The sequence below is a fragment of the Prionailurus viverrinus genome, chromosome C1, assembly GCF_022837055.1.
Source record: "Prionailurus viverrinus isolate Anna chromosome C1, UM_Priviv_1.0, whole genome shotgun sequence".
Classification (NCBI taxonomy): Eukaryota; Metazoa; Chordata; class Mammalia; order Carnivora; family Felidae; genus Prionailurus; species Prionailurus viverrinus.
The window spans coordinates 198,953,374-198,976,745 of NC_062568.1; the positions used below are offsets into that span (position 1 = coordinate 198,953,374).

The following is a 23,372-nucleotide window of genomic DNA, read 5'->3' on the forward strand; positions in this document are numbered from 1 at the left end:
TTCAGCCTCATCCCTGACCTAGGGATTCTGGGACACACACCAGAGCTCAGGTCTTCTGGCCCTTCCCACGGGACACCTTTCCTCATCTTATCTCCAATTTACAGAAGGAATTTTCCCCAGTGAGAGTGTTTTTCCATTCCTCCAAGGGAGGAGCCCAGCAGCCCCTGGGAATCCTACACGAGTGGTCTCTGGGGTCAGAGACTAAGGGGACTAAGGCTTCTGATTCTGCCCCCCTTTCTGGCCCTGGCAGGATATGGGAGAGAGGAGGCCAGTCAGTCTTGAGAGCCTTCATAAATGCTTGTACAAGGAAAGCACTAAGGAAGGAGGCACTTCAGCCAGGGGCAAAGGAAACACCATCTAGGTTGTGCCTCAAAAGAAAAAGATGAGGCCTCTGTGACTAGAGCAGGGAACAGGGTTCTCCAGGTGGAGGAGACCACGTAAGCAAAGGCCCGGAGCTCTAGGGGAAGGGTGGCGGTTCCCATGTGGGTGGGAGGAGCTGGGTGATGGTTCTTTGCGGGAGTGGGGCAGGCAGATTTCTAGAGGTCACCCGTTCTGAACCCTCTGGGAGGAACCAGAAGGGATGTGACCCACTGGGGTCTTGGGAAACCAGTGAGCCAGCCTCCTCCTCTCTTTTGAACCAAGATCTTTCTCCCACATCTCTGCCCCACAAGGATGCTCACGGCAGGCCCAGGCTCCCAAGTGGGCGGGCCCACAAAGGCTTATCTGTCCCTTCCCATTTCCTGTCTGGAACGGCAGCCCCCCCCCCTCCCCCAAAGGGGGCACCACCATCGAGGCAAGGGCTGGGCTGGGCCGGTGAGGCAGAGCTCCCAGCCCCAAGTTGTTTTCATCAGTGGGTCAAAGAATGCCACACTCTGTTCCAGAACTGGAGCCCCAGAGCTGGTGGCGACAGTGACCAGAATGGCTCCTGGGGTACAACGAAAGGTGCCCCCATGCTCCCAACATCCTCATGTCAGTGGGCACAACGATGATGTTTGAATGCCGTTTTTTATGTTTGAGCAGCCACTGCAGGTGACACTTTCCACACAGTGTCTCAGTGGCCACTCCTGTCAACGCTGCAAGGAAGCTGCTACTATCTTCATGGTGTGGAGGGGGAAACTGAGGCTCCAAGAGGTGGCATGACTGGCTCAGGGTCACAGTTCCTGAACAGCTAAGCTGGATGTGTCCCACTTCAAAATCTGTGTTTCCACCCATGACATGGAGATCCTGACTCCCACCCCTCAGAGTTGCTGTGAAGAGAAAAGCGAATTAAGGGGAGTGAACCCCCATGAGGAGAGAGAAAGCGCGGCAGCCAGCGTCGCACGACCCTGGCTGTGGAAACGTGGACAGGAGTCCTGAGCAGCAGGTGGCCCAGGAGCTGACTCCCCGGACCTCGAAGGGAGAGGGTCCGGATGCAGGGACGCCATGGGCCGTCAGCTGCCCTTGGCCATTCTAGGCCCAGGCAGGCTCGGTCCTCACTACTCAGCCCTTAGCATTCATGGCGAAGGCATGCAGGGCTTTGGGAGGAGCACTGGACTGAGGGTCCAGAGGCCTGGCTTCTGGTCCTGGCCGCACCCCTGATTCAGCTTACTCAGGGGGCTTCCTCTTGGGGCCTCGGTTAGTTCATCTGTAGGGTAGGACGGGATGGGGTTCGGACAAGGCTCACTTCCCTCCAACCACACTGTCCTTGTTTCTGCTCCGTGCACACAATGCTTGGTGCTGTCTCTGGGGCTTTGCTCTTGCTGTTCCCTCTGCCTGAAGTGCCCTTCTCCCAGCTGACACCTGTCATTCTGCTTTCAGTCTACATGTCACCTGCTCACAGAGGCCTTCCCTGACCCCTCCCCAGGAGTTCACTACCACGCCACCCTGCTGTACGTTATGACCCAGTGAGGCAGTCGGTCACTGCCTCTGCAGTGAGGCATTCAGGATACTGCGTAGGGTTAGGGACTCTAGAGTCGGATCGCCTGTGTTCAGATCTCAAGTGCCACCACTTAGAGCCACGCGATCTTGGCCATAACCTCTCTGTGCCTCAGTTCCGTCACCTATAAAATGGGGTCATTAATAACACATATTATTATTTTTGTTAGGATGAAATAAATGCATTAAAAATTAGCACTTGTAGAGCTTGGCACACAAGTAAGCACTCAATAAACGCTAGAGGCTGTTATTATAACTCTTAGCAACATTGTTTAGCGTTGGTCTCACCAATTAAAATCCACGCTCCTGACAAGGACTTTGTCTTGTTCAATGGTGTGCATGAAGCACGGAGCTCATTCCCTGGCACACAGTAGGTGCTGAATAAAGATTTGCTGAATAAGCAAACAGATGGATGGGCACTGACATCCCCCGCTTCTGGCAGCTCCCGTGTGGATGGAGAGGGGGACAGATGGGTGCTGGGAAGACGGACCTCGGCCAGCACCTTGCTCAGGGCCCAGCCAGCCCTCTCCGCTCGCGACAGAGCCCATGGTGGGCCCCATCCTGGCCTGCCCTGATAGGGGTCCGCACCCTGAGGATAGTGGGGTCTCTCTAGGGATCCAGGCAGCTCCTGTCTCAGCCACCGTGACCACAGCAGTGTCGGTGGGTGTCTGATGCTGTTTCTCAGCTCAAGTTCTGGCAGCCAGGCGTGGGGGCTAACGTAGATTTTTCCCTATGCTCAGCAGCCCTCCCTCCTGAGCCCGCAGAGTTGGGCCCGGCCTGTTTTCTTGATCACTGCCACCCCCTCCCCCAGGTTCAAAAGCTACTCTCACAAACAGAAACAGCCCCAGCGGCCCCGCCCATCACTCCCACGCCTCCCACCTGTTCTAGACTCCAGAATGGGCCTGCTGGCCCATCAGTTCTCCCGCAGGCCCCTGGTCCTCTGAGCGGCCGTGAGGACACTGGTTTTACGTGCCCAGGTCTGGGAGGGAGATAGTGCTGTGGCAGCGTCTCTACACAACACCAAGGCTCACAGGGGAGATTTGCTGGAGGCCCCACAGTCGTCAAGGACCAGAGTCCTGGGTTTCAAACCCGGGCCTCACTGTTTGCTTCTTCTGCCTTCATTCGTTCATCCAACTCATGTTTACTGAGCACCTAACTCTGTGTCGTTTGCTGTGAGGCTGTGATCACGGTGCCCACCCTGGTGGGTGATCTGGAAGTTACTGCAGCTTTGTAACTAGTGCGTACCCCAGTGCTGTTCAATAGAACTTTCTGCGATAGGGAAGTGTTCCGTGTCTGTGCCGTCCATCAACCACGCATGGCTGTTGAGCCCTTGAAACGTGGCTGGTACAGGGTCACGTGGGTGGCTCAGTCCGTTAAACGTCCAACTTCAGCTCAGTTCCTGACCTCACCGCTCCCGAGTTCGAGCCCCGCGTCGGGCTCTGTGCTGACAGCTCGGAGCCTGGAGCCTGCTTCGGATTCTGTGTCTCCATCTGTCTCTGCCCTTCCCCTGCCCCTGCTCTGTCTCTCTCCCTCTCAAAAATAAATAAACATTAAAAGAAAAAAGAAAGAAACGTGGCTGGTGCAAATGAGGAATTGAATTTTTTACTTTAATTTTATTTTAATTGACTTTAGTTTCAGTTTTATTTTAATTGCTTGCTGGCTTCTGTGTTGCACGTCACGGGTCTGTGTGCGGTTCTTTGAAGATCAGTCATGGCCTTAGACCATAGGTCTCCAGCTCAGATATGAGCAGGGGAACCCACTTGTCTTCCTGGGGGCACCTTAGGCTGTGTCTTCTTTGGCGTTTGCCAGTCTATTAAATTCACGGGTGTTCTCTTTACACCACAAAGGAATCACTCACCGTTTGCTTTGAAACATGAGACCCTCCTGCCCCATCTTTCCGTTTTCGCTTTTTTCTTCTTATCACGGTGTAAGTTTCATAGAGTGAAAGGCACAGACCGGAAGCAAACAGTTTGATGAGTTTTGACAAAGGTAGACACCCATGAAAACACAGTGGGCTCGAGATACGGGACATTTCCAGAGCATTCCATTCCCCCAGAAAGTTCCCTCCTGCCTCTTTCCAGTAAGTCCTGTCCTCAGAGGCAACTGCTATATTCTAACGTCTGTCACCATAGATTTGTCTTGCCCTGTTTAAGCCTCACGTAAGGTATTTTCCCACCTTTTTTTTTTTTTTAATTTTTAACATTTTATTTATTTTTTTTGAGAGAGAGAAAGAGTACGAGCAGCAGGGCGGGGGAAACACAGAGAGAGAGGGAGACACAGAATCCGAAGCAGGTTCCAGGCTCCGAGCTGTCAGCACAGAGCCCGATGCAGGGCTCGAACTCACGAACCGAGAGATCATGACCTGAGCCCAAGTCGGACACTTAATCGAGTGAGCCACCCAGGCACCCCGGTATTTTCCCACTTTTGACTAAGACAAGGGTACAAGAAATTCTTCTCTTTCTCTTCGTTACAAAAAACAGAGCACTAGCATGATGACAAGGGGCAGCTGACCCCGGGCCACATTGCAGAGGAGCCGGGAAGGGGTGGGGTGGGAGGGCTGTGGTGTCCTGGGAACTCGTGGCCTGTGACAAGGGGGCAGCCACTCCTCGGCTCCAGGGGAAAGCTGAAAATGCTGATTTTCATGTAAAGTCTCCTAAATGTTGGTATTTCAAAACCTTGTACTGCACCGCAGGCCGAATAATTCACATCTGTGGGCCAGACCCGTGGGCTTCCCGTGTTGTGAGTCCTGCCTCGGGCTAATCAGCATGTTAGTAATAGTAATAGCTGATATTTGTTAAGTGATTCCTTTGTTTGAGGTCCTTTCCTAAGTGCTTGATGTTATTAAGTCATCTAACCCCCCCTAACAATTTATTAATAAATCCATTTTACAGATGAGTAAGCTGCACCATAGGGAGGGATTAAGGGACCTGCCCAGGGTTACAGAGAGTGAGGACTTGGCTGGGCTTTGACCCCTGGCTGATTCCCAAGTCTGCGCTCCTCACCACCACCCACATTCCCCTCGGGAGGCAGGGTGCAGGGGAGAGGCCGCCAGGGGCGGGCACACCACTTGGGGTGCGGCGTCGCTGGCCACCCTGGACAGGCAGTGAGAGTGCACCTCGGCCCCGCCTGCCAGGACTGCCCTGGCACGGGCAGTTTTCAAGTTCAGACACCTTGGCTGTCAGTTGGTGGAGTCCCGATTTCAGGAAGTGCCGGGAAAGCAGCCAGGGGCGGGGTTGGGAAGATAGAAGGCTGGCTGCCCCTTGATGAGGCTGCCAGGGAGCGCTGGGCAAGTGGGGGCAGAAGTAGCAGGAACCCGGCAGGGGGAGAGCCCAGGCTGGGGGGTGGGGCAGGGGAGAAGGGAAGAATCAGCCAGGGGAGCCTACGGCCAGGCCAGGCTGCTGCGCCCTGGGGAGCTGGTGGCAGGAGCATCCTGGACGGCGCACCCATGCCCCCCCCCCCCCGCCCCGCCCCTGCCCTGGCCTCCTTTCAGCACATCATCGTCCAGACAAGCCTATCACTTGGGGAAGGAAGATAAGAATCGTCAGGCAAAACAGTGCTGCGTTTGTGTCATCCCCTCCCACCTTGGGGAGGCGGGGGGCACAAGAGGAACCTGAGGCCCAGAGAGGGCACAGCCAGGAGCCAAACCCGGACTGGCTTCTTTCTACTCCAGTGCTCTTTGTGCTCCGTTTGGTCCTATCCCTCAGGACTTGGTGTGGTGGGGAAAGAGGGTCTGTGGTCCCTGGCAGGCAAGTGTCCCAGAAGCTTGACGGGAAGGGCAGGGACAGGCCAGACCCTCCTGTCTGTTGTGTGTGTCACTGAACCAGGCTGGCCTGAAGTAAGTGATAAATAAGCATTTGCCATTGTTTTTGTTTGTTTGTTTTTTCCCAATTTGATCTTCACACCCACCTTTGAGATATGTATTCTTTTTCTTTTTAATGGTTATTTCTGAGACACAGAGAGAGAGAGAGAGAGAGAGAGAGCACGCGCGCGCGCGCACACACACACACACACGTGGGGGAGGGGCAGCGAGAAAGGGAGAGAATCCAAAGCAGGCTCTGCCCTAACAGCAGAGAGCCCGACGAGGGCCTCGACCCCACAAACCGAGAGATCATGACCTGAGCCAAAGTCGGACACTTAACCGACTGAGCCACCCAGGCGCCCCAAGGTATGTGTTCTTATCTTATGTCCCCCATTTTACCAGTGAGAAAGCCAGGCTCAGAGAGGTAGAAAGTCATTGGCAGGAGTAAATGAGTGATGTATGTAGGGTGCTTCACATCATTCTGGTGCACAGCAAAGGGCTGTGGGCCATGGGCCAGAGCAGGGATGAGGTGGCAGGACTGGCTAAGGAGGACCTCTCGGAGGAGGTGACATGGCCCAGCCTCTCGGGCTGCTGGTTCTCCTCTGGGTAAGGTGGTTTCCTGCATAAGACGTGTGCTGGTTGGGTGTCCTCACTCTGAGAATGCCACCTCCCACCAGAGCAGCAAGTCACATGGGCTGATACCCCAGGCCTTCACAAGCCTTCTGGCAGGCTCCACACCAGGGGAGACCTCTGGGCCTGGCTCCACATCCCATGCATTGGGAAGGGGCAGCCTGGCCTTGGGGCGGTCACGTCACTTCTCTGAGCCTCAGTTTCCTCATCTGTCAAATGGGGACAGTGCTACCCCCACCACGCAGGGTTGTGGTGGGGGCCTGGCATATGTTAGGTACTCAGTAAACAGGTACCGCGGAACCGCTGGGAAACAGCTATTGAGTCGAACTGGACTTTTAAAGTCAAAGGACAGACAGATCCCCAGTCTAGCTTGATCCGTGCTTGAGCACAGAACCAAAACCTGCCAACTGCTGCGTCTGAAGCTGCGTGCTTCAGAGGATCAGGAGTCCCTCACCCTTCTTCAGCTGTGTCTACACTGGATGAGGGCGCTAGCGAGCAAGTTTGTCTTTAGTTATTCCTCAGACTCAAGAGCTGCCAACACTTGCTGAGCACTTGCTGTTTGTCAGGCACTATGCTAAGGCCCTTATGTTGTCATTTTACACAGGGGGAAACAGGCTCAGTATCTGAACCCTGGGGACTCAGCCAGTACGTGGTGGAGTTGAGACTTGACCCTGTGCAGTCTGGCTCCAGACTCTGTGCTCCTAGGAAGAGAAAATAATCTACTAGAAATCAGCAAAAAGGGTCAATTTGGGGCAGTCTTTCACAATTGCAAAGGCTTTACATGCGCATGATTCAGTTCTGGCCTGATGTCACCAGATGAGAATGGTGTTATCATTTCGTGTCTTCCAGTTGAGGACAGTGAGGCCCAGACAGGTGCTGTGACCTGCTGGAGGCCACATGGCTGGGCTGGAATGTGGGTCCAGGGCTGTTTCCTTCTTCTTCTTCTTTTTTTTTTAAAGATTTTATTTTTAAGTGATCTCTACACCGAACATGGGGCTCAAACTCACAACCCTGAGATCAAGAGTTGAAGAGTCACATGCTCCACTCAGGCGCCCCTTCCCCTTGTCTCCCAGCCTCCACTGGGGGAGACAGCTATCGGCTTGAATGGTGGCAGGCGCCAGGTCCCTGTGAGCTCCACTGTGGGCACGGCCCGGCCTGCCCCACAGCCCCCATGTGCCCACCCCGCGGGGCAAACACCACCCGAGCCCCAGGCCACCACTTCCTGTATCCACATCATCTTCGATCTCAGAGCTTTAGAGCCAGTAGTTCTCAGAAAGAAATATAAATGAGTGATTTTCAAAATCCACCCCGTGGAGCCCTTGAGGAAGCCAGTTTGGGGTCAAGATAGGGGATCATTGAACGTAAGTGGCAACTCCGCGTAGATCTCGTTTGTAGTTTGGGTTGGGTTGCCATGGCAACCTTTTAATTAATTTATTTTAAGTTCATTTCTTTATTTTGAGAGAGAAAGAGAGTGTGCCTGTGTGCATGGGCACATGGGGAGAGGAGCAGAGAGGGAGAGGGAGAGAGAGAATCCCAAGCAGGCTCCGCACTGTCAGCGCAGAGCTTGATGCAGGGCTCCAACTCGTGAACCATGAGATCATGACCTGAGCCAAAATCAAGTCGAATGCCTCACCGACTGAGCCACCCCGGCACCTGGCAATGTTAACTCTTCAAAATAAAGGGCTCTATGGGGTTAAAAATATATGTGCTTGTGAACCACCGTTCTAATCTAGCAAACTGCCTCCCCATTTTACAGGTGGAAAAACCGACTTCAAAGCCCATGCTTTCCCCATAGGTAATAAAAATATTCAGGCACTGTTCTAGGTTTCTTAGCTTGATGAACCCTCCCACCCCTTTGAGGGCAACACTTTTGTCTCCATTTCACAGATGAGGACACTGAGGTTCAGATGGCAAAGTGGTTTGCCCCAACATTAGAATCCAAGGAACCCAGCTCCCAAGTCCATGCTTTCAGCCATGCCCAGCTTGACAGGCACACCCTGTTTGTGTCCTGAGGGGAAGTCAGCATCCGACTTGGGGCCACAATGTAGATCTCCTGCCTCCCAGCCCACACCCAAGCCTACTGTCTAGAACACCACCTGGGCCGGATGGGGAGATGAGCAGCCCTGTGTGAACCTTGGCTGTGTTCTTCCCTGGCTGTGTGACCTTGGACAAGTGAATGGACCTCTCTGAGCCTGTTTCCTCGCTTTAGAAAAGGGAGAATGGGGGCCACATCACAGAGAATGGGGGCCTGTTATCATGAATGTTAAACAGGATCATTCACCTGAGTTGGTTGGCACGGGGTCTGGCACAACTGTGAGGGCCCCGACCACCCTCAGTTCATGGATCCAAGGAGTCCCCAAAACTTCCAGCCCCACCTTCTTCCCCCTCCCTCTTCCCTGCCCTCACTACCCACCTCTGTAACACAGATACTAATTACAGCCATTTCCACGAGCTGCTTCCTGGTTGAGCCTAATTATGAGACAGCTCCGTCATTACCATTACAAATATCATTAAGTGAGACGGATTAACTTTGTCCTAAGCTTTATGTGATGAGATCAGCAAATTGTTCAGGCACACTGGGTCTCCTCGGCTTGGGACTTACCCAGACTGGTCACCCTGCGCAGCTTAGGGCCAGCTGCAAGGTTCTGGTCTGTTTTGACCTTGGTGCTTAGAGAAGATGGGAGTGAGTGAGCTGGCCCGTTAACCCAGCCGAGAGGTGAGGCCTGTGGCGGGAAGGATGGAGCAGGTTGGGGCTGCCATCTTACGTGTTGTCATGGCGAAACCATAAGCTCTGGGCATCGATACAGCTGGGCTGCACTCTGAGCTTCGTTATTTACCAGGTGTAGGGCTCTGAGCGTGTTCCCTCCCCACGTCACAGTTGTTCTGCACTGTGCAGTGGGGAAGAGTCAAGGACGTACTGTGTGCCAGCAAGTGCCAGGCCCGGCACCTGGCATGTCATAGGTCCTTCTAACTGTTGCTTCCCTTCCCGTCTCCTGTCATTCTCAGTATGACGGGGTTCAGGGCTTTCTGAACCCACCCACCAGCCACCCACGCTCATGTTTACCGAGCTGCCTCTCTGCAAGCACTGGACGGAGGACTTTCTGTGTCTCATTTGAGTTGATATGTATAAAGACCCTATGGGGCAGGTACCGTCATCATCTCCACTTAATAGACGAGAAACCCACAGAAAGGAAGTGGCATGACTTTGTGAAGGTCACACAGCTGCCCTTGGCTGCCAGTCACTATGTTGGGATGAGATATTAGAAGGTCATGCAGGGTGCTGCTGGGGAGCACAGAGGAGAGGTCACGGTGAAGTCCGAGAAGGCTGCCTGGAGGAAGATGCATGTGAGCTGAAGAGTTGGTGGGGAGGAAGGGGGAATGAGAGAGAGGAGAGGCCTGGCAGGCAGAGGGCAGTGGCTATGCAGAGGCCTGGCAGCAGGAAGCACAGTGTGTTTAGGGGACTGACCGTACATGTTTTACTGAGATTCGAGTATGTGAGGGGGGACTGGTAAGAAAGAAGCTCAGAAGGAACCAGGAGCCAGACCCCAGCAGGGAGGGGAGGTTGAAAGCCAGGCCAAGGCCTCTGTTTTTTTTCTGCCAGTTCCAGAGAGCCAACCTGTGAAGGAGGAGGCTGACTGGAGCATATCAGTTAGTTTAGAAAGTTCGGCTTGGAGCCAGCTGGGAGAGGAGACACTGGGGGGAGTGATAAACAGAGATCAAGCTGGTTAAGGGGCCAGCCAGGGAAGGCTTCCAGGGGGAGGAGGGGCAGACCCAAGCCCCCCACCCCCAAAGGGGCAGAGGTGACAGACGGAAGCTGTCCCGTGCACGGGTGGAGAGAGGCCACGTACCTCGGTCAGCAGTGTAATGTGCGGCCCGTGTCAGGGAGGAGGGAGGAGGTTACCGGCCAGCTCTGGGGCTTGGGCGTGGGCTAGCCTCCTCACCAGCACTCAGGCGGTTGGTTGGCAGCACCAGGTAGATTCTGAGTGCCTCCCAGGGCCCCCAGGCAGGTGAGTCAACGTGGGGCCAAGTAGGAGAGTGTTTTCCAGCTCCCTACATGTGTAGGCACGTCTCCTCTGCCAGCACATTAGGGGAGCTCGGCCTGCGACTCAATCCAGACCAGGGCAATTGACTCATGGGCTGTTAGGGCTGCTACCTCCTCTGAGGAGGCGGTGAGCAGCCTTGGTCTCCCATGTACATTCTGTACCCTCGGCCTCCTGTCTGTTGCAGAGTCGCACCTGTAGGCCTCCCCTGCCTCCAGCTCCTGTCTACCTTTCCATGTCTGGCCTCCAGCACCAAGTGAAGTCTCCTTCCCCAACCTCCACTGCCACTTATATCATCCCTCTGTCTCAGAACACAACCAGGGCAGCCTGTGGTCTCCAAAGGAGGTCGGCCTAGGGAGCCAGGCCCCAGGAAGGTGGCCCAAGAAGAGAGGAAGAGGCCGTGAGAGGGTCAGGAAGATCTGGGTTCAAGTCCCAGTTCTGTCACCAACTGGCAAGCTGCTTCCTTTCTCTGGCCTCGGTTTCTACATCTGTAAAATGGGGGTCCCAGGGCTTATTCTGCAGGGTGCTCATGAGATACATATAAGATAAGGATATAACAGAGCCTTGAGAACTGGGCAGTGCTGGGCTTGTGTCCATGTCCATGACTCCATTTTCTGTTTTAGAGGGCAGCAGTTGTGGTTTTTTAAAAAAATAAACATTTTGGGGCACCTGGCTGGCTCAGTCAGTTAGGCACCCAACTCTTGATTTCGGCTCAGGTCATGATCTCACAGTTCAGAGTTCAAGCCCCACCTCAGGCTCTGTGCTGACAGCACAGAGCCTGCTTGGGATTCTCTCTCTCCTTCTCTCTCTGCCCCTACCGTGCTCACACTCTCTGCATCTCTCTCTCTCTCTCTCTCTCTCTCTCTCTCTCTCTCTCTCTCTCAAAAACAAATAAACATTTGAAAAATATTTCATTTTAGAACAGTTTAGATTTATAGCATTTTTGAGAAAATGGTTGCTTACACTGCAATATTGATGCATTATTACCAGCTGAAGTCTGTACCTCATTCAGATTTCTCTCGTTTACTAATGTCCCTTTTCTGTTCTCGGATCCCCACCCCAATACATTCAGGAGTCATGGCTCCTTAACTCCTCTCGGCTGTGACAGTTTCTCGGACTTGCCTTGTTTCTTGACAGCTGCCTTGACCTTGACGGTTTTGAGGAGTACGGTCAGGTATTTCGTAGAATGTTTCTTAGTTGGTATTTGTCTGATGTTTTTCTCCTTATTAGACTGGCAATAATATGCCCTGGGGAGGAAGGACACAGAGGTAAAGTACCCCTCCCATCACGTATCAAGAGTGCCTACTGTCACGCTGGACTTACCACCGATGTTAACCTTGATCAGCAGGAAGTTGGTTATTTTTGTCCTGACTACAGCAGCACAGCTAAAGTAGGGCCAGTGTTGGCTGAACTACGGTTGCGATCAGAAACATGGGCGAAGGCAGAAGTAAATGGAAAAGTGGTGAAGAAAAATAAAGAGGAGCAGGTATGAGGTGAATTCGCTTGGGGATGGGATATGATGCTTACACGCCAGGCAGTTCACAACAACCCTTTTTTACAGATGAGGAAACTGAGGTCCAAAAGGGGAAATGAGCTCAGGAACCTGGGATTGGGCCCAGGTCTGTGTTGGCTGCCTCACCCACACTGTTGAAAAAGTTCCTTGGGGTGCCTGGGTGGCTCAGTCGGTTAAGCATCTGACTCTGGGTTTCAGCTCGGGTCATGATCTCATGGTTCATGGGATCAAGCCCCACATTGGGCTCTATGAGGAAGTGTGGATCCCACTTGGGATCCTCTCTCTCCCTCTTTCTCTGCCCCTCCCCCACTCGCATGCATGCTCTCTCTCAAAATAAATAAATAAACATTTTTAAAAATTATAAAAAAAAGAAGAAGAAGAAAGTTCTTGAAACTGTGTTCCCCGCAGCTTGGATGAGGGAAGGGGTGTTCCTGAATCAGGTTGTTTATAATTCACTTTATTCCACAAAGAATTCATGATGGATTATGACTAAAACTCATTCAATAAAATGCTATACAATAGAAATGGAAAACCAGGAGCAGAGAAAACAGACTGAAAAATGTGGACAAGGAAGAAGCTGAACGTAAAGACCAGGAAAGTACCCATAGCTGAGTTTCTGATTTGCCGGTCAGCTTCCTGGCAGCCAAGGCAAAAAAGGGTCTGGGACAATTGCTATGATTCCTATTATCAAAAAGCAAAGAAGCTGTTCATTCCTTCAAGAACTTTGTGGTAAATTTAAAAAGAGATTAATCATATGGAAGTTTCTCCTGTAAAAGACCAACCAGTGTAATAGATGATACAATAGTAATAAACGTCATGTAGCATCGTCTTCAGGAGGGACAGTCCTATTTTCACTGTCTTGTTCGTGCCCATAACTGTTCTGTTTGATTTTACTTGATTGTCATCAAGCAACTAAACTCTACTCTTTCTTCTTTGTTGCGGTCACAGATGCTTATGCCCTTGTGAAAATCCAGGATACAAATTAACCAATTATCTGGGCGCCTGGGTGGCTCAGGGTTGAGCATCTGACTCTTGATTTCAGCTCAGGTCATGACCTCACAGTTGGCGGAATCAAGCCCCACGTCTGCTTGGGATTCTCTCTCTCTCTCCGTCTCTCTCTGCCCCTCCCCTGCGCTCTCTCTCTCTCTCAAAATAAATAAACTTAAAAAAAAATTTAACCGGTTATCTCTATACCAGGTTATGTTCTAGGTACTGGGGATGGAAAGTAGTAAGATGATTGTTGCCCACTCCCCCAGGTCCTCTCCATCCCAGGGATAGAGATGCCCAGACAAGGCCTGAACATCAGTGCAGTTGCCACTTGGTGGGGGGGGGGGGGGGGGGGCACACCACAGAGAAGGAGGCAGGGAGGACCAGATGTCAGAGGAGATTGACCAGAGATGGAGAGCACTGGTTGGGAGGGGGCCCAGTCTTGGGAGAGGAGATATCAGCTGCTGGTCCCTCGGGGGTGGGACCAAGTCCTACCGGGAGCTGCCCCCTCAGCTTGCAGCACAGGCCTGACCTGCGTCAAGGACTCGATGGACTCCTGTGGGTGGTCAACGCCTGCAGGGCTGGGTCAGGGTTAGGGGACAACCGCTCACCTGAGGGGCATATGGAGGATGGACCTGGAGAGGGAGGAGTTCAGCGTTTGTTCTTTCGGTGGTGGGGGTCAAGGGGAAGTTTGCAGCCCTCATGTTTTGTAAGTAATGAAGAAGTAAATAAGGGCAATTCACACTTAGTGAGCACATGCTGTGTGCCCAGCCCGCTCTAAGTCAACTCACTTAAATGTGTATGACAGCAGTCCTGCGAGAGAGGGATTACAATCATCACCCCCACTTTCCAGATGAGCGACTGAGGCACAGAGAGGCTGTCCCTGGGAATCCAGAGCACAGGTGCAGATCTAGAGCTCTTACCCACTCTGTGGTTGTGTCTGTTAAATAACAGTATTGAACTAACACACAGTGCAAGTGTGTATTAGATGACATATAAGGACAGCACGGATCCCAGCCAATTATGAGCCCCCGAGGCAGGAACTGACGGAGCCAAGGCTTAGAAACAACACGAAAACAGCTTGGAGGGTGTGGCCAAGGAGTCGCAGGCCTCGGAATGTCACTCGCGACTGCTCTTCCTGCCTCTGACACACTCCAAGTCTCCTTGAAGATTCCCCGCCTTGGGCAAACCAACCACAGAACCATCTGAGTGACTAACGCAGTCACAGCACGCAGGATCACACCCGTGTGTCACTGGGCCAGAGGCCTTTGTTGTCAGAAACGTGAGAGTTCTCCAAAATTCCTCATTTCTGTTCACCCCAGGGTGGGGTTTCCAGAGCGGGACACCAGCACCCACGCCTCTGGCTTTCATCACCTTCTGTGTGCAGCTGCGGGCCTGGGGACGAGCTGTGGTCCCCACTCCTCTGTACTTGGTCTCCACCGAGCCCTTCTCGTGAACACTGAGGGGCCCGGTGAGGAAAAGCAGATCAAGGCCGACTCCCTGCAAAGCGGTTGTGTTCTTCTCCTTTCCCGGAAGCTCATGGGGTGGGGCGGGACACCTGCAATGAGACAGAATAAGCACGGCCACCCTGCTTGGGGCCTGGACTCCACTCCGTGAGGGCCCCACCTGAAGGAGCAGCTCCCCCTTCCACAGGGAGCACAGGACTAGGAGCACAGGGCCAGGTGCAGGGCCTTACTAGCCGTGAGGCTGGGGTTCCTGGAGGCGGCAGCATGAGCTGAGGCATCTCACTCTGCAGCCGGGGCAACCTGGGCCACCTGGGCCACCTGGGCGGCTGGGGAGGGGACTGTCACATCCCGCCTCCTCCCTAATCCTCAGTCTTCTCACTGGGAAAGTGGAGGTGATGGTTCCCCGCCCCCGCCCCCAGCAGGGCATCTAGGGGTCAGGAGAGGCGCATTTTTTGTGCAGCACAGAGCAGGTGCTGTTTTCTCCCTGCCCAGGGCCTCCGCTCCCTCTGGCCTCTCACTTCTCCTATAACATGGAAGTGATACCTGCCGAGGCTGAGGCTCCAGGTAGTTGTGGGGACCCAACAAGACCGTGAAGGGAAGGCCCCTTCCGGCTCTGGGTGGGGAAAAACATACGGCTGCCATTGTTGTTGGGAGTGTCGCTCACTCACTGACTGGAGCCTCTGTGCTCCTCACCGAGCCAGCCAAGCCATTCCCACGTCTGAGGCAGGCGTTTTAGGAGGGGCACCTCAGCTTTTGTGCACTGGAACATAAACAAGTCTCCATCTGAGCGGGTTTCTGCTTGGGAGGTATGTGAGCTGTGTTCATCATCCATCCACAAACGGGCTGCAGTGGGACGGCCGGCCCCCGTGGCCTGGCCTTGGCCCCTGGGATGGGTTTCCAGCCTCCCTCCTTTGCCTCCTACCTTCGCTCCAACACCCACGGAGACCCCGGCTGCGGCCTAGGCCCCGGGGGGGGGTACGGGACCTGAGGAGCCCTGGCCCCCACTTCAAGGTTCTCTCGTTTAGAGTGCTGTGGGCTTCAACAGAAGGAAGCACGGGGTGGGGGCCTGGGGTGGGGGGGGGACACTGAGCAGGGGGCCAGAGGCTCCCTTGTCTGGAGGGTGGTGAGGAGAGCTTCCCAGAAGGGGTGATCTCTGAAATGAGACAGAAGAAGGAGGAGCCACTGCCTCTCTGCACCCAGGCAAGTTACTTGCCTGAGCCTCAGTTTCAGGCTCTGTACAAGGGGCCAGTAATACTCAGAGGGAAGGGCCAGAGGCTTAAATGAGATGATGGATGAAACATTCGCTGCTGTGCCCGGCTGTGTGGTGAATTGAACTTGTTTTTCAAGGGTCTTTTCCTTGGGCGGTTGACACTTGTTACTTAATGTGACCGAGTGTCCTCGTTTCAGAAAAAGTCCAGCTGTAATCCAGCGTGAAGTGAAGAAGCGCGGGAGTCCTTTCTCTCTGTCTCCAGTGGGTAACGGGAACTCCTCCACCCAGTGGGAGCAGGGCAGAAGATTCCAGAATTAAAATTCTTCCCATGCACCCTGCCTCCCCCCAGGGCCTGTGCCCATTAGATATGTTCCCTTTATCCTTAGATGTTGCAAAATTAGATTGTCAGGAACTTCAGGGCACTGCCCCAGAGTAATTTTCACTTCCCCTGTACTTGTTCTACTATCGATTTGAACTGTCTACCGAGCATCTACTGTATGCGAGGTGATGGGGATTCTCTGTGCCAAACAGCGTCCCAGGCTCATGATGCTTGTGGTGGGAAGGGAGGGATCGATGCAAAAAAAAAAATAATGATGCTGGGGCGCCTGGGTGGCGCAGTCGGTTGAGCGTCCGACTTCAGCCAGGTCACGATCTCGCGGTCCGTGAGTTCGAGCCCCGCCTCGGGCTCTGGGCTGATGGCTCCGAGCCTGGAGCCTGTTTCAGATTCTGTGTCTCCCTCTCTCTCTGCCCCTCCCCCGTTCATGCTCTGTCTCTCTCTGTCCCAAAAATAAATAAACGTTGAAAAAAAAAATAATTAAAAAAAAAATAATGATGCTGATGACAACAGGGCTGCAGTAAATAGTATAAAGGGAAAAGAAGTGGTACGTGGAAGAGAATTTGAGGGGCTACTTAAGAGTGGTTAGGACACTGGGCGAGGTGACAGTTTAAGCTGAGGTCTGAAGCAGGGACTGGTCACGGGAGGAGTAGAGATGAGTAAAGAATGTTCCAGATAGAGGGAACAGCATCCGTAAAGATCTTGGGAGAGGAGAGAAACTTGAGAATCTGAGGAACTGCGTGAAGGCCAAAGAAGTTGGGGCCTAGTGAGTGAGGTGGGGAGCAGCATGAGACGAGGGTCAGGGGTGGCCCCGGGGGCCGTGGGGGACTGGTAAAGGGACTGCCCTTGCAGAGTTTCAAACAAGGGCATAGCGAGATCAGAATTTCCTTTTAATTTTTTTTAATGTTTATTCATTTTTGAGAGAGAGAGAGACAGAACATGAGCAGGGAGGGAGGGCGTTGGGGGTGGGGAGCAGAGAGAGAGAGGGAGACACAGAATCCGAAGCAGGCTCCAGGCTCTGAGCTGTCAGCACAGAGCCCGACACCGGGCTTGAACTCATGAACCGCGAGATCGTGACCTGAGCCGAAGTTGGACGCTTACCAACTGAGCCACCCAGGCACCCCCAGAATTTCCTTTTAAAGGTTCACTCTGGGTGCTGAGAGGCCCAGAGTAGAAGTGGGAGACTGCAAGGAGCTGTTGCTGTGACCCTAGGCAGTCACCTCACCATTGGAGCCAGATTCTGTGCACACGTGTGGCTGTGAGAACCAAATAATGGGAATCAACAGACGTGCATTGTGGAAAGCTGAAAAATGGACAAATGCAGGGGACTCCAGGTCTCACTGGAAGTGGAGGGTCCTTTGGGAAACTTGCCGGCTAGACTTCTCTGAGGTGGGAGGCACGGAGCCCCTGGAGTCCCTACCTGAGTGCACCCACACCCGAGAGAGCCCACTTTTCCAGCCCAGGTCACAGGGACTGGGGAGGGAGCACCAGCTTGAGTCTCTGGACTGCTGACAGGGAAGGTGGAGGGAGGAGTGGCTGGGTCACCTTCCTTGTGACTTCCGAAGTCTGGAGTTTTCTGAAATTCTCTGGCTTATAAGGCCCCTGAGCTAGAGGAAGGGGGAAATGAGAGGGGAGACACCTGTCTTTTTTATTCCCCCTCTTTCCCTCCCCCCCCCCCCCCGCCCCGTCTTTCTATCTCTGATGGGGAGACTTACTTGAGGCACCTAAGCGCCACTGGTGGGTGGAACCTCTCTGTTGACAGTCGTGATCCAAATTAGGGGCATTTTCCTCATACTTGACTCCCGTATCCGCCACCCACTTTACCGAAGGGAGAGTTGAGGTTTCCTAGGAGGAGGGGCTGCCCCGAGACCTCTTCCTGCCTGCTAGGGGGTGGCGGTGGGGGACCTCCACCTACCCCGGGTCACCCCGCGGGGCCAGGGAGGGAACCGGGAACCGCGCGCGGATCGGGCCCCGCCCGCCAAGGTGTCGTGTTGCCGTCCGGGCCCCCGCAGCCCGGCCCACCCCGGCCAGCCTGTCGCCCGGGCTCCCTGGCGGTGGGGACTGAGCGTCGCGGGGCGCAGGATGCGGAGCGGATGGCCGCAGCGCTGCGGGCGCTGCGGGCGCTGTGGGTGCTGGGGGTGAGGCGCGGCGTTGCATAAGCGGGATGGGGGGGAGGGGGGGGCGGGGAGGGGGCGGAGGGAGGCGGGACCCCCCTCCCCCGCCGCAGGCCGGTCCTTGGGCCGGTCTCGGTGTCCCGGCCGGCCGGGGCGGGGCGCGCGGTGGCGCCGGGCCGCTTCCCCATTCTCCCCATTCGTGCGAGAGCCATGGAGGCGCTGAGGGAGTCCGTGCTGCACTTGGCTTTGCAGATGTCGACCTACAAGCGGGCCACGCTGGACGAGGAGGACCTGGTCGACTCGCTGTCCGAGGGCGAAGTGTACCCGAACGGCCTGCAGGTAGGAGCCCTGGCCCGCTGCGAGCCCCCAAGGCAGCCGGGCATGCGCGCTGCTGTCGCCCCCGCCCCCATCCCTGCCAGCCCGGGAGGGGGCCGTGCCACCCTGGCAGCTCTGGGCTCCGTGGGGAAGAGGACTTTCTGGGGCAGAAGTGGTCCGGAGGTGCTGGGCTCCCTCCACCCGTGTCCCCTCCCCAGCCCTGGCTGCCCCTAAATCCTCCTGCCACCTGCTAGTGGGACTTCCACCCCTTGGCAGAGTTGCAGCACCCTATGGAACTGAACTGGACCGATTACCTTTCACACAAAAGGCAGCCCCCGAGTGCCGAGGAACTTGCCCAGGGTCACATAGTCCAATAATGGCAGAGTTTAAAACTGCCCCAGGTTTGGCTCGGAAAGCCCTGTGTCCCTGGAAACCCCTCAGTCCTGCGCAAACCAGGATGGTTAGTCACCCTCTCTGGTCGGCATGACCCCATTCTTCACTTCCTGCGTTTCCTGCAGGGAGGAGCCCATCTTCTGCCTCCTCTTTCCTCCCCTTTGCAGCCCACTCACGAAACCCAGTTTCTCCCCTCCCCACGGTCTGCCCCTGTGGGACTCAAAACCTGCCCACCGCCTCCCTACCTTGTGGCTGCTCTTCTCTCCCTGCAGGGCTGAGCTGGGGTAGTGTTGAACAGGACCTCAGCCCCGGTGAGGTTTGGACCCAGGCGGGTGGATGGGAACGAGTTGGAAGTGTCAGGGACACCCAGGGGGACCTTGATCCGACTCCTAGGAAGCCAGCTCGCAGAGAGGAGCAGGGCATCTCAGTCCGAGGATTTCTGCCAGGTTAACCAAGGGAGGAATTGGGGAGCGTGTTGGGGCCACGCAGTGAGCTGCCACCAAATCACAATTCACCCGGGGGCAAACTTAGGGTGCATGCAAACTCACACCTCTTAGAAGCTGGAATGGGGTGCCTGGGTGGCTCAGCTGGTTAAGCATTTGACTTCAGCTCAGGTCATGATCTTGCAGTCCTTGAGTTAGAGCCCCACGTTGGGTTCTGTGCTGACAGCTCAGAGCCTGAAGTCTGTCTCCCTCTTTCTGTCCCTTCCCCGTTCATGCTCTCTCTCTCTGTCTCTCAAAAATGAATACATGTTAACAATTTTTAAAAATAATAATAATGTTCAAGATTTGAAAAATAATAATAATACCAATAAAGGGAAACAGCATTGATGGAGTCCTCCCTACAGTTAATTAAGTAGGCCCAGGGAGATCCCAACTCATGATTCCAAGTGGTCTGCCCGCTAGAATATGGCACCCTTACCTACATCATCCCGCTTCACTTTCAGGACCACCCACATGTGGGGATTACTGTTCCCACTTACAGATGAGGAAACAGGTTCTGAATGGGGATACAACTCGCCTTAAGTCACTAAGAGCTAGAAATCTGGGAGTGAGAAATCAACTCAGTCTGTCTAAAACCTCTTCCCTGGGACCCTTCTTGAGAGGCTAAATCCAGCAGGAAATTAAATTTCTGTGGCAGGCGCTTTTCCCTTCACAAATCAAAACAGAATCTAATCGGCAACCTTTTCGGTCTCATATTGCCCAGAAGGTTCTAAATATATCGGCACAAACACATTTCAGAATTCACCACCAAATAATATGTGGCGTTGTCATCACCATACTAGGACAGGTAGCCCCCACAGGTAGAGCCTTTTCCATGTCACAGAGTATGTTCATCTGCCCGAGGCTGCCTAGCAGAGTGGAAGCTGGGGTCCCGGGTTTCATGGTCTTGGCTGAGCTGCTTAATCACGAAACTGTAAAATGGGATTTGGACAAAGTAAATGTAATTCCTATTATGGGGCCTGCTCGGACTATTGTTTTTACGACATATGAGGTAAGGGCCCCATGGCTATGTTACAGATGATGAAGCTGAGTCTCGTGGAGGTTGGGGACATTCCTGTGGTCATAGAGCTGTCATGTGGGATGGAGTACAGTGTTGCCGTCCCTACACCAATCTGCCAAACTGGGCGCATTGTCTACTTTTTATACAGGAAAAGCCAAGAATGTTGAAAGGACTTGGGGCATTTCTTTGGGTACCCAACCCGGCTTCTCTTGAACCCCCTTGACTTCCCCAAGGCAAGTGTGAACTAGCCAATGTTTGAATCAAGAACTTGATCAGCTTACAAAGCAGAGTTTTCTATTAGTTTTGTTTTTAATCATTAGGGTTCCCCCCCCCAATATAAAAACTTTACATGCTTATTTGTAAAAAACAAACAAACAAACAAACAAAATTTAAGTGTAGAGGTGCCTGGCTGGCTCAGTTGGTGGAGCATGCAACTCTTGATGTCAGGGCTGTGAGTTCAAGTCCCACACCGGGTATAGAGATTACTTAAGCAGAAAATCTTAAAAACAAATAGTCTAACATATATATATATATATATATATATATATATATATATATATATATATATATGACTTAAAAAGAAACAGTAATTCCAGCATTTGGAGATAACTACTTCTAGTTTTCCACATTTGCATGCATATATTTTTAAACATAATTGAGCTCACTCTGAGTACACGATGTTGTACTGTGCTTTTTTTTCATTTAATGACACTTCATAAGTATTTTTCTATGTTGTTTAAAAACTTCCAAAACATGCTGCCATTGAAAACTAAAATGCCTCATGGTACCAGTAGATGAAAATATATTTACTCAATCTGCTAAGGTTGGAAGATAAGCCTGGTAACTTTAACATTGCAGGTGACCGACCACCCTTTAGCCTTTCGGATGATTTCCTATGCCCTGAGACTAAAGACGCAACGGCTCCTTCAAGTTTAAGATTTAAAAAATGGCCCCTGTCCCCCCACCCCCAACTCTCCCTCTTTGATGGGCAGCTATAAAAATAAGCTACTTGATTTTTCGCAACTTTGAAGCCCATTATTCTAGAATACCAAAGTTATCTATACCAATACTAACAAATGAAAACCTTGAATGAAACTTGACCCCTTCATTACTGAATATGGTGACCAAATACTGAATTTAGCTGGACCCCCGTTCTACCTGTTTTTCTTTTCCTTTGTCTCACATTTAGGCCCCAGTGAATTGTGATCCACTGAGTGCCGAATTTAAAGCCGGATAGGCCCCAGGACAGATCCTCAGCTTTGCCTCTTATGGGCTGTGAGACCTAAAAGCAACTCACGGAAACAGCTTTTTTTTTTTTTTTTTTTTTTTTTGTCAAATGGGGTTAATATTATTTATCAACAGTTGTTGCAAAGATTAGGATGAGACAGTGTAAGTGAAAGCATTTTGCATAGTGCTCAGAAAATGGACTGGGTTGCTATCGGAATTATCGTGACTCACCACGTATGAGATCTCAGTGATGCCCTGAATATAACCACCCTGCTCTCTGGAGCCTCTGCTCTGCTCGGGCCGGCTGCCTGGCCTCCCCAGCAGCCCAGCACACACCATTTCAGTGACTCAAAGGGAAATAGCTAAAGTGATACCTGCAGCCTAAACTGGAGAGCCGGTGGCCGTGACTGTTACCAAAGCCTGTGAAACCCATCCTGTTGCTCGTAAAAAATCAATTGTTTCAAGAGAAGAGAAAGCTGAGATATTTAATTCTTAATGGTGGTTTTCTCATTTTTCTCTCCCCGCCACACACAGGCCTGTCCTTCGAGGGCCATTTCAGGCACAAGCCCGCTCAGTACTTTATAAAGACCTCTGTGCTCACCAGCAGGTCATTTCGGCTCATCTCCCCATTTGGGCCTTACACTCCTGGCTTTCAAGTTCTTCTAGAATTTGAGATGGTCAGACCTGGAACCTCATCTAGCTTCCTCATTTTAAAGATAGGAGATGGAGGTTCAGAGACTGCCCAGCGACACAGACACACATACATGCAGGGGTCTTGATAAAGTCGAGGCGGACCTTTGACGCCCCCCTTTTCTCACACCTTTGGTAGCTGGGTGTTCCTTCCGGGAAGAAAAGAGAGCTGGAAACGTGCTTCTTCTGAAAACTAGACTTTGGTTCCTGTTTAGATGGAAGGAGCCCTCCACCCCACAGCAGGTACTGTGGGGTGCTACTGATAAGCTACTATCAGTCATTGGAAGAGAGTCTGGCATGAAGGCAGGGGACAGGTAGGGCTCAGGGAAGAGGTGGGAGGACAAGAAGACATTATAGTTTTGCTCTGGGCTGGCCTCCATGGCCTCAGCTGGAAGTCCTCTATATAAAAACTTCACTGGTCATGGTCTGTCTGCTCTGAGAGACTGGCTGGAAGCAGGCAGTCCGGTCACCCTGCCAGCCCTCGTGGGGTGGCCAGGCTCTTGGGCTGCAGCGGGGATGGGCTCCCTGCCAAACCCTTGGCCAGACTGACTCCTGTTTGCCTCTCTGCACAGCCCAGGTCGCTGGGGGACCTGGCAGTGGCTCAGGAAGAACCTCTGCCTCTTTTCCTGACCCCCTGCTTCCTCTGAAAACCAGGCTTTGCCCCACTCCCCTCCCCTTCTCCCGCTGGCTGGTCTCCTGGGCCCCAGGCAGTCAGGTCCCGTCCTTGCCTGCAGAACTCGTTCTTGCTGTAAGCCTAGGTGAGCCAAGCACTCCCTTCTGTAACCGAATATTTATCCCTCATTAGGGCTTTGTTCCCTTGGCTGTGGAAACCCTGGGAACCCCTAGGCTGGACAGCTCAATCTCTTTCTCTCTCTCTCTGTTTCTCTGGCTTTGCCTGTCTCCTTCCTCCTCTGTCTCCCTCTCCGCCTGTCTCTTTTGAAGGCATCCTTTTCCTTCGGTTTTCTCTCTCTGCCTCACCGTGACAATAAATAGGATATTAAGCCCACCCATGAGCTGAGCATTTAAAGTAATTTTCAGCACCATCTTCCAGGCTTTGGCAGCTCAGCTCCTTGGCTGATGGCCACTCCCAGTCACCTCTCCCGAGACGGAGTGGGCTGCCTGACTCAAATCCCCCCAGCCTCCGAGCCGCTGCAGACCGGCTCCGGTCATCAACTTGCCCTCATTTCCAAAAGGAATGTGAGAAACCGCTTGTGTCCTCCCCTTGCTGTGACCTCAA

General features: G+C 53.1%; 1 protein-coding gene across 3 annotated transcripts in view; it reads left to right on the forward strand.

Annotated features, from left to right (window-relative positions):
- ECE1 (endothelin converting enzyme 1) overlaps nt 1-23,372 on the forward strand; it is a 113,854-nt gene that overhangs the window by 34,851 nt on the left and 55,631 nt on the right. Inside the window, exons 1-2 of one of the 3 annotated variants that reach the window (XM_047869802.1) lie at nt 15,137-15,155; nt 18,260-18,346. In XM_047869802.1, coding sequence (XP_047725758.1) covers nt 18,260-18,346 — 87 coding nt within the window. In that variant the 5' untranslated portion in view covers nt 15,137-15,155. Of the gene's footprint in view, nt 1-15,136; nt 15,156-17,895; nt 18,032-18,259; nt 18,347-23,372 lie in introns of those variants that run through there. The other 2 variants (XM_047869800.1, XM_047869801.1) reach the window with 2 other exon arrangements.